The sequence below is a fragment of the Plasmodium gonderi genome, assembly GCF_002157705.1.
Source record: "Plasmodium gonderi DNA, contig: Chr12, whole genome shotgun sequence".
In the NCBI taxonomy this organism is placed as follows: Eukaryota; Apicomplexa; class Aconoidasida; order Haemosporida; family Plasmodiidae; genus Plasmodium; species Plasmodium gonderi.
Genome location: NW_021628937.1, coordinates 1,041,513 through 1,055,123, shown reverse-complemented (window position 1 = coordinate 1,055,123; position 13,611 = coordinate 1,041,513). Strand labels below are relative to the sequence as shown.

At 27.9% G+C, this 13,611-nt stretch overlaps 3 protein-coding genes across 3 annotated transcripts; 2 read left to right on the top strand and 1 right to left on the bottom strand.

Annotated features, from left to right (window-relative positions):
- Positions 1-253: 253 nt before the first annotated feature.
- Positions 254-2,365, top strand: PGO_122060 (hypothetical protein, conserved; the record flags this gene model as incomplete). The annotated part of the gene is made up of 1 exon (XM_028688997.1): positions 254-2,365. One exon carries the CDS (start codon positions 254-256, stop codon positions 2,363-2,365), a length of 2,112 nt encoding a protein of 703 aa, XP_028544798.1.
- Positions 2,366-4,103: 1,738 nt separating this feature from the next.
- Positions 4,104-5,798, bottom strand: PGO_122050 (thrombospondin-related anonymous protein; the record flags this gene model as incomplete). Its single annotated transcript, XM_028688996.1, has 1 exon — positions 4,104-5,798. One exon carries the CDS (start codon positions 5,796-5,798, stop codon positions 4,104-4,106), a length of 1,695 nt encoding a protein of 564 aa, XP_028544797.1.
- A 4,256-nt stretch (positions 5,799-10,054) lies between these two features.
- PGO_122040 (hypothetical protein, conserved) lies at positions 10,055-12,298 on the top strand (the record flags this gene model as incomplete). Its single annotated transcript, XM_028688995.1, has 3 exons — positions 10,055-10,568; positions 11,161-11,885; positions 12,182-12,298. The coding sequence occupies 3 exons, from the start codon at positions 10,055-10,057 to the stop codon at positions 12,296-12,298; spliced, it is 1,356 nt and encodes a 451-aa protein (XP_028544796.1).
- Between the last annotated feature and the right edge of the window lie 1,313 nt (positions 12,299-13,611).

Sequence of the window (13,611 nt, the reverse complement as noted above, 5' to 3'; positions counted from 1 at the left end):
TTAAAAATAAAATTTCACTAGTGGTATGGCTTTTTTTAAAAATAAAATTTCACTAGTGGTATGGCTTTTTTTTTTTTTTTTTTTTTTTAATCACATGCACAGTTTTCCACTCCGTCCTTAAAATTATTCATCCAGAGGTAGAAAATTTCTAGTCTAGGAAAATTATCGAATTGTTAACTGAAAAAGTAGTATTTCATATGAACCACCTCCACTGCTTACACCTCAATGAATAAGCCAAAAAGAGGAGATAAATATGTCCGATTTTTTTTTGGGCACTAAATTAACTAATCATGATGTGGATGAAATCAGGAAAGAATTTAGGGAAAAGAGAAAGTATCATGGTGACGAGTATGATTTTTATGTATACTACAAAAAGGTACTAGCAGAAGAAAAAAAGAAAAAGGAAAAAAAAGAATGGAGAAAAAAACGGAAGGAGAAAGAACAGAGAGATGAAGAATTTAAGCCGTGCAATTACATATCAAGTATTTACAAAACTAAAGTAGATATTAAAAAAAAAAATATCTACGATTATATTGATGAAGAAGATAGTATATATCAAGACATAGTCACTAGTGCCCAGTTTGATGATAAAATTTATTACCCAGATGATATTACTTTTAGTCTTTTTAATGAAAGTGTATCCTACGCACTGTTAAGGAATAATAATTATATTGATGGTATTCCCATCGGAGTCGATATTAAAAGGAAAAACAAATTTCTACAAAAAAATTATAGCCAATCTGATAACACAAATGAGAGTAATCCACATAATCATGTTATATTTCCAAGTAATAGAAAAGAAACTTCTCCATCACCTAAGTCCTTGCCTCCCAATGATGATGATAATTTGGGGACACATGCTGAAAAAAAATATACAAACGAATCCAAAGCAGACAACGAAAAGGGGAAAGACAAATTAAAAAAGAAATCAATTGAACAGAAGAAGAGGGATGAAAGTGAAAAGGATGTTTTATTTGAAAATAATTATCTCACAACATGCAATCAAATAGGACCAAAACTTCCAGACATATTTGAAGAAATAAGACATCAAATAGGAAAAGAAACGAACTCCTTTGAGCGTCATGAAAATGAATATATAAAGATTTTGTCTCTTAGAGATCGTGTCATTTCAATGAAAATGAAAGAAGAGAAACAATTTGAAAAGTTAATTAAAGAATCATATAAGCCGAAAAATAATTTTGAAGGTGCCTTTTATGAAAAGAACCCAAATAGTATTGATCAAATAAAGAAGCGTGAATTGAATTCTTTGCGAAAGGATTTTTTTTTTTCGACACATGAAATGGATTCATACAATGGAGGTAGAAAAGAGTATATGGAACAGATTGATGAAAAAATAACAGGAAGAAAAAAACAAAAATTTGGAATAATAGAGTACGAAGATTACTCAGATAGTTCCTTAGAAGACTTTTACATAAGTTCTTCACGAAAAAAAGCACTTGAGGATTACTCTATGATACAGGAAAGGGAAAAAAAACAAAGTGCCAATAATAATAGCAGAAGTGCAATCCCATACAATGATAGTAGCAGAAGTGCAATCCCATACAATGATAGTAGCAGAAGTGCAATCCCATACAATGATAGCAGTAGAAGTGGAATCCCATACAATGATAGCAGTAGAAGTGGAATCCCATACAATGATAGCAGTAGAAGTGAAATTCCATTCGTTTTATGTAACACTGAGATAGAACACAAGGATGCAATGGTACTTTATTCCAAATTTTATCGTACCCTTTTTCAAAATAGAAATATAAATGAATATCTGAATTATACCCCGTCAGAAGAGTTAGAAGATTTAAAAACACAATACTCAAAATTAATTAATCCTAGTGGGGAAGCAAAATTAAGCAAAAGAGAATTAATGAACTTATATGTTCCAAAGAAAATGTGGGTACACGCGAACAGTAGAATAGAAGATGACAAAAATGTGCAAAACGAGATCTATGCATTGAAAAATAAAATAAATTTTAATAACGATTTAAAAAAAAAACATAGATTTTATTTTTACTGCAAAATGAAGGAAAAGGACACAAGTATGGGCATAGGCATGAGCATTGACACAAGCATGAGACACATCTTGGGCCCAGCAGAGTGTGAAGAATTTAGTGAATTAAGGAGAAAATTGAAAGTATATTACCTCGATTTTTACACAAAAGAAATTATCAATGAGGATCTGAGTACCAACTTTCAAATGCAAGAATACGAATTTGACACATGTGTGTGCTCTAAATTAGGCATTTCGGACGTAGGCCAAGATGACAAAAATGGGAAAGGGACTAAACCAACAATTGTTGAAGATTTTTTGAAGATTCCAAAGTTCGTTTTTGAAGCTATTTTTTGTGCATAAATGGAAATATGTGTGAAAATTGCTTGTGCACTTAGTATAAGAGACGCGTTCCCGTTTGGAAAAAAAAACCTTTTTTTTTTTTGATGTTGCAAAAAATCATGCGGATAGTCTACAAGTAGGCATGGTTCCTTCGAAACAGGATTGGTGTAATTCCAAATGAATAAAAAATTCTCAATGTTCATTTTTTCCTGTTCACGTAGAAGGGAGGAATTCTCGTTTTTGTTCCTCAGACCCACACATGTTGTGCCTCATTGTGTGCCCAATTTTTTGTCCCATTTGTGCCCAATTTTGTGCCCCATTTTGTGTCCCATTTGTGCCCAATTTTGTGCCCCATTTTATTTTTAATTTCTGTTATAGATTTTGTTTAGCAGCGTTTTACAGTTTTTGGGTTAGGGATTTATTATTTTTTTTACCAATTTGCAACGCTGCTGAGAAGGCCGTAGGATGGTCAAAGGTAACACCCATCAGCTGCTCGGCATAGGGGAAAAAAAAAAAAAATAATAATAATAAAAGCACTCTTATTAAAGAAAAAAAAGTAGAAACATTATTTAAAAAAAAATAAATTGTGGCACTATCACATCAAAACACAAATGTTATGATAAAACAAAAAAATACATACATGTAGAGGATACCTACATGTTCTTACAACACTTTTACATCACATAACCACTTTCCCCTGAGAAAGGGCAACCAATCATGTAGAATTTTCTATAGGAACTCACAAATTTATAATTTGACACAAACGCAAGAATAGAAAACTGTCCGTCCATCATTCCCTAAGTCTTATCCGTCATGTTTAGTCAAAATTTTTTTGATTTTTTTTTTTTTTTTTTTTTTTTTTTTACCTCATTTTTTAAAACCTACGGAGTGGATTTAAAAATTACATTTATTTTAAGCGATTTATGAACTTGTTTCCTTTATTTTTTTTATTTTATTTTTTTTTTCTCAAACAAAAAAATAACACTTTAAAAAATACCTCATCTGATAACGTTATTATATAAACACAAACTTGGGTAAATTTCAATTAAAAATTATATTGACAAAGGAAAATAATAAAATAGAAAAAGGATAAAAGCGTAGAAAAATAAGAAAAAAAGAATAGACAAAAAATAAAACAAGCAACAAAAAAAAATAGCAAAAAAAAACAAAAATATAGAGCAATATATAGAGCAATATATAGAGCAATATATAGAGCAGTATATAGAGCAATATATAGAGCAATATATAAAGCAAAATATAACAAAATGAAAAGCCATACAGAAAAAAAAAAAAAAAAAAAAAAAAAAAAAAAAAAAAAAAAAAAAAAAAAAAAAAAAAAAAAAAAAAAAAAAAAAAATAAAAAAAAAAAAAAAAAAATAAAAAAAAAAAAAAAAAAAAAAAAAAAAAAAAAAAAAAAAAAAAAAAAAAACCAAAAAAAAAAAAAAAAAAAAAAAAAAAAAAAAAAAAAAAGACAGCATAAACGTTAATAGAGCAAATTAAAAAAAGAAAAGAAATTAATTTACGAAGAGCATTATTTTTCAATTTTATATACGTTATACATATTTTCAAATTGGATTTATTGCGGGTGCAAATATATATAGGATGCGAAATAATAGATGTTTTTAGTTCACGTACTAATAGCACGGATACACAAATATATGTTCACATATATGCATATATAGGTGATGGATCAATTTGCACATTATTTTATTTTATTATTATTTTTTTTTTTTTTTTCCCCTTTTTTTACCTAATGCAATCAGTTCCAATCATTATCCTCTGGTAACTTGAATTGATCTCCTTCTCCTGTTTCTTTATCATCTTCTGCCATTGCCTCATCGAAAGGAGCAGGTTCACCTCCCATTGCTGCAGCGCTACCATGTGCTATAAAGTTATAAGCAAATCCAACACATCCAACTAAAGCCAATCCGGCAATAACACCACCTGCAATTTTGTATCCATTATTTGTTGACTTTTTTCCATTATCTTGAGATTCATACTCAGATTGTACAGGTGTATTGGGGATATCTGAATTTACACTTGGTCTATTATTATATCCTCCTGCGTTTGATGATGTGTGTGGTTTTGGGTATCTGTCATGAGAATGATCATTTTTATTAGGATGCACACCTTTGTTATTGTTATTTATATCTTTTTCGTTGTCTAATGTTTTTGGAATATTTTGTTCACGTTTTTTATCATGGTTAGAAGGATTTGCTGTTTTTTCATTAGTTGTTTCATCAGAAGATGGTTGTTCTACTTGTTCTACTTCTTCTACCTGTGGTTCTTCTGGATTCTCTGATATATTTTTTTCAGCTTCTGAAACCAAATCATCATTTGTGTCACTTGGAACAGCTGGTACTAATGGTATAACGTTTTCTTCATCAGGTACAGAATCGTCAGCTGGTGGGAAATCATTTGACTCTTTTGGATTTTCTTCATTGTTATTATCCTCTACAGGTGGAGTATCATTTTCTACATCATCTGGAACATCTAGACCTTTCCTAAAATTAGGGTGATCATCATCATCATCATTATTACGGGGAGTAGTGTCCTCAGGGTTGGATGGGATAGGTGCTGGAACAGGTACTGGTAGAGGTTCAACTGGGCATGCTTCTTCTTCACATTCAGAAATCATGTGAGTTGTGCATTTTTCATGCATTGATGGTCTTGATCTACTTTTTGTTCCCTTTCCACAAGTAACAGTACAAGGGGACCATTCTCCCCATGAACCACAATTAGCAACCCTTTCTACTTCAGTACATACTTTATTTATAAATGGATTTATAATTGATACTGCTTCGTTCCAATTAGCATGTGAATAGAATTTACAATTTGGTTCACGGATATCACATCCAGCTAATATTTTATTATAACTATGATTGATCTTTTGTCCAATTCCAATAATTGCCAATTTTACATTTTTTGATTTTAATTCTTTTGATAATTCTAAAGCATTAACCCTATTATTTGGTACACCATCTGTTAGAATTATAACTAACTGAATTGCGTTTTCTCTGTTGACTTTATCTTTCAAATGCATTAGAACTTCATATAACGCAGAAGACAAATTTGTTGTACCATATGGAACATATGTTTTCCTTAAATTATGTACTACTTTTAATGCTTCAGTTTTATCAATAGATGCACCACTTCCCAATCTAATAAGTTCTCTTGATCTGTTTGCAAATAAGTTCATATATAAGTTAATTGAATCTCTTGAAATGTTTAAATTTTTAATCAGCCCATCTAACATTGGTGTGACACCGATAATCCAGTTGGCATATCCTATACTTCCCGATCCATCTACTAGTACATATAAATCGACACTCTCATTACATACTTCTTCATTATACTTCACTTCGTCTACTATCCTATTCTCAATTCTGCCAAAAAGGCTAATATACAAAAAAAGCACAACCAGTAGGTAACTCTTGTCCTGGAAGATCTTCATCGTTTGGGCTTTTATTCAAAAAAAAAAAAAAAAAAAAAAAAAAAAAATCGGTCAAAAGGTGATTAACGGCTCCCCTCTCTGTGTTTATATTATCACACAGTTTATATAATGAACATTCTTGCACGGATGTATTTATATATCAGTGTATGTATATATATATATATATATATATATACACTTGATGTGAAAACAGGTTTACATCCAAACTTGCATAAACAAATCACACCACGCTCAATTTTTTTATTTAAATGTATTCACATGTAAATGGGCAAACACAGGGACAGACACAATATTATCGTCCTGAAACAAAGCTGCAAAGGCAAAAAAGAAAAAAAAACTTACTTGTATTATGGGGGGTTGGGGGGGGTAAGACAACTTGAAATGAAGCTTATACATATACACATATAAGTATGTGTATATATTTCATGAGCGTTTGTTTGTACAGGTTCAATTCAAGAAAAAAGGGAAAACAAAATTATTTGCTATAAAGTCCAAGATCTTAAAGAATTCGGAGGGGTGTAGAAAGATTTATTATTTTATATTTGAAACTTTTTTGTTGTTGTTTTTTTTTTTTTTTTTTTTTTTTTTTTTTTTTTTTTTTTTTTTTTTTTTTTTTTTTTTTTTTTTTTTTTTTGCTTTTACTTTTGCTTCTATTTTGGTTCTTGTTCTTGTTTGTTCTTGTTTTTTGTATTGTTGTTATTGTATATTTTACATTTACGAATCAATATAATTTAAATTATATATTCAGTTTTATTAACGCTTTTAGCATTTTAATGCTTATATTTTCAGAACAAGTAAAAATAAAATAAATAAAGACAAACGAAGGTGTAAATATATGGTTCTTTTTAAAAAATATATAAACCAAAAATAGCTGGTAAAAATGGTTATAAACAGAAGGGAAAAAATTTTTAAACACACAAAAATTACGTTCAAATAAAAAAAAAAAAAAAAAAGAAAGAAGAAAAAAAAAGCCCTATTTTAATTGAGCTTATAATTTTTTTTTTTTTTTTTGCTTATATAAAGATGTAATAAAAAATAAAAAAAAAGGTTCAAATAATGAAGATGAAAAGTAAGATGTAACAGGGAAAAAAGCAAAAAGACAAAAAAAAAAAAAAAAAAAAAAAAAATCAGACAGTTGTAAAATGTTAAGTTAAAATTGCATGTTAAGTTGACTTGTGATCAAAAAATGCATGGTGTGTATGAAAATATGTATGTATATCTATAATCATGTATGCGAATGAGTATATATGTTTATAAATATGTGTATTAACACCACACACATAACTTTTTCAAGTTATGAAATGTGTTCATATAGAAGTGAAACATATAAAATAACATGCATGCTTAATTAAAGAGTAACCATAGATACTCATCCTGAGCATGCTTGTGAAAAGAAAAATTATATCATGAAATATAAAGGATTAAAACAGCCGAGTGGAAGATATATCTGATCATACTTACATAAATGTGGAACCTTTGTAGGAAAAAAAAAAAAAAAAAGAAAGGATCTATATATATGTGTATATTCGTTTGTATATATTTATGTTTACACACAAATCAACCGTAGATTAGAAAAAAAAAAAAAAAAAGGCTAAAGAAGGGAACGAGAAATGTCTCTACAACCTTTATGCCTTAATTGTTAGATACCTTTTTTAAAATCAGTTATGTCATTTTAAATGAACTTTTTTTTTCTTTTTTGCATGCAGTTTTTTTTTTTTTTTTTTTTTTTGTAATATATTGAAAAAAGAAAAAACAAAAAAAATTTTAATTGGCTTAGGTTTAGCTAGTTCACTTCAAAGCAACATTGAACAAATGAAATAAAAAAAGAATAAACATATATTTTTAAGACTCTCTTTTATGAAACATTTTTTTTTTTTTTTTTTTTTCATTTTGTTCTCCTATCCTATACAAGGTGTATTTTGTGCTTTGTTTTTTCGTTTTTGCAAAAAGTGGACAAGACGGACTTTTTAAAAAACAAAAAAAAAAAAAAAAAGACATTAAAATATGCACAACACTATTTTCCCCATTTGTCACACATTGACATAAGCACTTTCTCATTCTAAACCATTCGTCTATACTGTCGTATGACAACTTTTTGCAAAGTGCGCACAATTATCTTCCTTATATTCATAATGATATGCCTTTTTGAGTTGTGCGTGAACACATGAATAGGAATGGACAGTAAACTTTTCAGAAAATTGAAATGTCAAGTGTGAAATGCAGTGAGAGTCTCGAAAAAAATTTGTTACATGTTTAAACAACAGTAGGTGAAAAGGAGTATTCTTTTCATCATTCGGTAGAAAAGATTACACAAAAAAAAAAAAAAAAAAAAAAAAAAAAAAAAAAAATTGTATTATATTTTTCTTTGTGTAAAAATTCAGAAACGGTCTTGAAATTCCTCCTCTTTAGTGAAACTAATTAATTTCTACTTTTTTCATGTACAACCCGATTTGATGTCCAACAAGGGAATAATGTTACAAAGCCCATTAGTATGTTTCTTAGTAGTACTTATTATAAACATTGTTAAATAAAAAGGCTCTATGAAAATTAAGTAGATAAAATTAATTATTAAACTATGTTAAAGGAATTTCTTTTTTTTTTTTTCTACATTGCCAGTATTTTTTTTAATTATAAATCTTATGAAAAAAATTCTTTAAGCAACTTTTCTTGTATTTGTTTCACTTAATTATCTGTTCAGTAATAGATAATAGTTTTTTTCTGTATTATGTATATTTCATTCATTCCCTTTTTCCAAATAATGCCAAAAAGAAAATGTCCAAGTGTATATTGCAATAGCATAAGTGTGTATATTTATACACAACTATATATATTTTTTTTTTTTTTTTTTTTTTTTTTCATCATTGTTTATATCTCCCTACATGACCAACAGCTATAATACATATATTAAGGTATCTTAACGTATTTGCCCCTCTTAACATTCCCTAAGTCTTACATTGTGTGCACAAGTTAAAACTTGGGGGGAAAAAACTCCGGTTTGTTTTTATATGTGGATAGTTTCCCACAAGGCGAACAGAAAAAAAAGAACAGAAGTAGGAATAAAAAAGTACGTATACAAGTATACATATATACATGTATATATATTCCAGCACAATTATTCGTACTGAATTAAATAAATCTGAAATTAATAAGATTAATCTCATGTACCCCGTTTTCTTTTCCTATTTATTTATCATAATTATTCATTTATTTATTTATTTTATTTTTTTTTTTTTTTACTAACCTTCAGATTTCTTTTTCTTTTTTTTTTTTTTTTTTTTTTTTTTGTTTTGAATAATTTTTTTAATATTTTTTTTTTTTTTTTTTTTTTTTTTTTTTTTTTTTTTTTTTAATAATTTTATTAAGATATTTTTAATTTTTTTATTTTTTTTTTTTTTTTTTTTTTTTTTGGTGAAAAGTGAAGTGGAAACACTTCTTTTTAAAAAAAAAAAAAAAAGGAAGAGATTTTTATGGTTAAGTAAAAAAGAGTATACATAAAACAAATGTAGATATAAAAAATATTTGTACGTATGCATACAAGTATATATAACTTGTTTTATAGAGATGTTATCGATTTCATAATATTCTCTTTACCTCTTCATCTCTTTATCTCTTCATCTCTTTATCTCTTCATCTCTTTATCTCTTCATCTCTTCATCTCTTCATCTCTTCATCTCTTCATCTCTTCATCTCTTCATCTCTCCATCTCTTTTCACCTTTTTTTTTTTTTAATTTTTTTATTTTTAAATACTTATTTATGCTGTCCGTCACGTGTGTTATCATCCGAAGTGATGTTTCCATTTGTGCATATTCGCCAAATTATCATGTTATTTTTGGAAAAGAGAATTGTTTAAAGAACAGGGACATGCATTCACCTCTTGATCAAGAGTTAGCGTTAATACGTAAGAATATGTGTATGTATACATATATATATACATACGTGAAAACACAAGGACATGATAAAATCCTCCCATTTGAACCATTCGTTTCACGTGGATAAAGAGAATTTATGCAAAACATAACAAGTCGTTTTTGAGAAAAAAATAAAATATAACTTTTCCGAATTTTAGTAACTTTGTATGTTCTACAAAAATTAAGAAGGAAGAGAAATATATACACAAACAAATACGTACGGACATGTAGACACATGAATCCGGCAAATCTACACATATGTGTATTATATGTGTTTGTGGGTAGAGGAAGAAATTGAATGACGTCTCCACACAACATATATATAGTTATGTAAAAAAAAAAAAAAGATGAATACCTTTAGCGGTTTTTCACCTAACGACATAAGTAAAACCAATGAAAGTAACACACTAAATAATTTTTTGGGAGCACAACAATCACCCATTAGTTCAAATAAAATAGAAAATGAAAAAACTCTTAATGTTAATAACACTACCTTTAATACCCCATCCAATATAGTCAACTCTTTTAGTAACAAAACAAACATTTTAATAAGTGAAGATAAATCAATCCAAAGCGGGTTTACAAATGTATTAAATAATAACATGCCACCAGTGGCGAACAAAGCAGAAAATTTGACAAATGTGAACAACACGAATAATGGAAATGGCAACTGTAACAACAACAGTGCTAGCAATAATATCATCAATAACGATGGAAGTAGAGACAACGAAGACTTGAGGAAAAATGCAGAAAAAAATGATTTGCAAATTGATAGGCACAACGGAAATATTAGTTTTGAAAATAAATTCAATTTTAACAGTTCCCTAAAAATTAGGAAATCCTTGACGGAGCAACTTTGTGGTAATGCATAAAAAAACGAGAGCTCGTAAAATTTTGTTTATTCCATATTTTAAGTATATTTAATTCCTTATTTTGAATGTTTTTTATTACATATTTTGAATATTTTTTTTTTACATATTTTGAATGTTTTTTATTACATATTTTAAGTATATTTAATTCCATATTTTAACTGTTTTTTATTCCATATTTTAAGTGTATTTTTTTTTATATTTTTTGTTTTTATTTACCCTATGCGTTATCTTGAGTTGCCTCGTTTGTCTACCAAGTCTCGTGCATTCCTACGATATAATCTTTTAAAAGGAAGGAATTTCTTCCTGCTTCTGCGTAGGAAACCATATGTGTCAGCGTGAAAACACACACATATATGTATATGTATGTGTATATGTATGTGTATATGTATGTGTATATGTATGTGTATATGTATGTGTATATGTATGTGTATATGTATGTGTATATGTATGTATATATGCATACGTATGTGTATATATACATGGGCAAGCACTCCCCACATATATATAATTCCCAACCATATGTAACATCACATCTGTGTGTGCACCATTTTTTTGCCCTCACCCAATTTCAACCCACTCAGAGGAAATATCTATGAAGCTTGGGAAAATATTTTTGTGCAAATCGTACCTAGAAACGTACGTTTTTGAAAGGAATCCATATATGATGAACTTCATTTACTTGAAAGATGACATGAGTGAATCGAAAAACCGAGTTTTAAATTCTTTGCTTTTAAGCTCGTTCTGTAATTTAATATGGAATAATAATATATACAAACATGAATATTTAATTTCGAAAGAAATATTAAGTAAATATGCCAAAGCAATAGAAAAAAACCCAGATAAAAATAATTTTTGTATTGTACCTATATACAATTTAGAGAAAGTAAAAATGGCCTTAAGTGATCAGGAGAAAAATATAAAAATTCTGAAAAAAAGAAAGTTACTTATTAAAAAGAATAATGAAAATCTTTTATTCATTTTATATATTATAAAAAATAATTTTTTAGAAATAAAAACAAAAGCTCAGCGCATTATTCAAAGATTATTATTCAGACTAGATATACTAGATAAACTTTTTATGCTAAAAAATAATTCTGTTTTTTTTTCAAATAAATATGAATTTAATAAATTTAAATTGATGGAAATCTTGGATTTCTTTAACTCTTTCAACATAGACAGTCAGCTTCAAAAAATTAATAAAAATATAAAAAACCTTGTACAAGAAAAGAAAAACCTTCAGAAGTTTCTTCACTCAGATAACGAATTTACAAGCTCTTTAAGGAATACTGTTGAAAAAAACGAACAGGTGTGAAGCTGCATAATCTTGACAGCATTAATTCAGCATGTGTGGCAGTTTACATATATATATCTACGCGTTTAGTAACTCATATATATCACACCACATGCGAAAGAATTCATAGAAGGATATAAAATTATTGAATTTATGTTTCAGATATATACACACTGCTAGAGTGTTAAAAAAAAAAAAAGCCTTTTTCCAATTATTTTATTTTTTTACCATTCCTATCACACTATTATTCCCATTCCTAATTCTAATCCTAATATTTTTTTTTTTTTTTTTTTTTTTTTTTTGTCCTGCAGGACATAATCGAACTGAAAGGAACAACTTCAGAGATATGCATAAATTTGGAAGAAAATAAAGAATATATATACCACTTGAATGCATTTGAAAGGGAAGAAAATTATGAAATGTTATAAGGGTATATTTGTGAAAAAATAATTTTCTTCTGGTATACTAAATTTTTTCCCCCCTCTGCAAAATAATACCGTTACATTAGGCTCATTTGTAGTTATATACATACATGCCTACACAAACGCATACATACACATACACACATACATATAAACATACACGCACACACACACACACACACACACACACACACAGTTGTATAACAACTATCCCTATATTGTGCACATTTTTACAACATGGAAATAAAGTGTTCACGTAATGTCTGCATATATGCATTATTTGGACTTTTTTTTTTTTTTTAAATTCGTTTTCTTCTCCTTTTAATACGAAATATGATTTGTTTTAACTCTCAAAACTAGTAAAATTATTAACCAATATATTTTTTTTATTTTGTAACACGGCTTGATAGCAATGTGTTATCACCTCGTATTAAATAATCAGAGATTAAAAAATTCTGGTTTTAGGAACCTATCTCCTTTTTTCTTTTTCCTTTTTTTTATTTTGCAACCAGAGAAAGGTATAATCTTTGTACCCCCCAAATTTTTTTTTTTTTTTCTGTTAGCATTTTAAAAAAATTAAAAATGGAACATAAAATTGTGGAAGTGTAACTTTTCGACATGAAAAAGAAAAAAAAAAAACACATCAAAAAAAGCACACCAAAATAAGCACACCAAAATAAGCACACCAAAATAAGCACATCAAAAAAAGCACACCAAAATAAGCACATCAAAAAAAGAACATCAAAAAAAGCACATCAAAAAAAGCACATCAAAAAAAGAACATCAAAAAAAGCACATCAAAAAAAGCACATCAAAAAAAGAACATCAAAAAAAGCACACCAAAATAAGCTAATCAAAATAAGCACATCAAAAAAAGCACACCAAAATAAGCTAATCAAAATAAGCACACCAAAATAAGCTAATCAAAATGGTGGTATTACATTTTGCAAATAACTTTTTCAGTTGGAGAACAAAGAAAAAAAAGCAGAAAATGGTCGAGAAGAGTGTATTAATTTTTTTACGGGATAAATTTAAATTGTAGAAAATCAGTAATGAATCTCCAGCTTTATTACTTAATTTTTTTTAGTTTTATTTCATTTTTTCTTTATTTTAATTCATCAAATAATATGACTTATGTTTCCTTCACGCTTGTGTTGAGAAGCAGGCAAAAATAATGGAAGCGTAGAAATGTAAATCGTTTACATAATTTTGCAGGTTTATGTATTCGAGGTTTGCGAAGTTGAAAGTATGTCCTCGAAATTTATGAATTCCACATTTATGAATCCGCATATTCATACGAGAAAAAAAAAAAAAAAAAA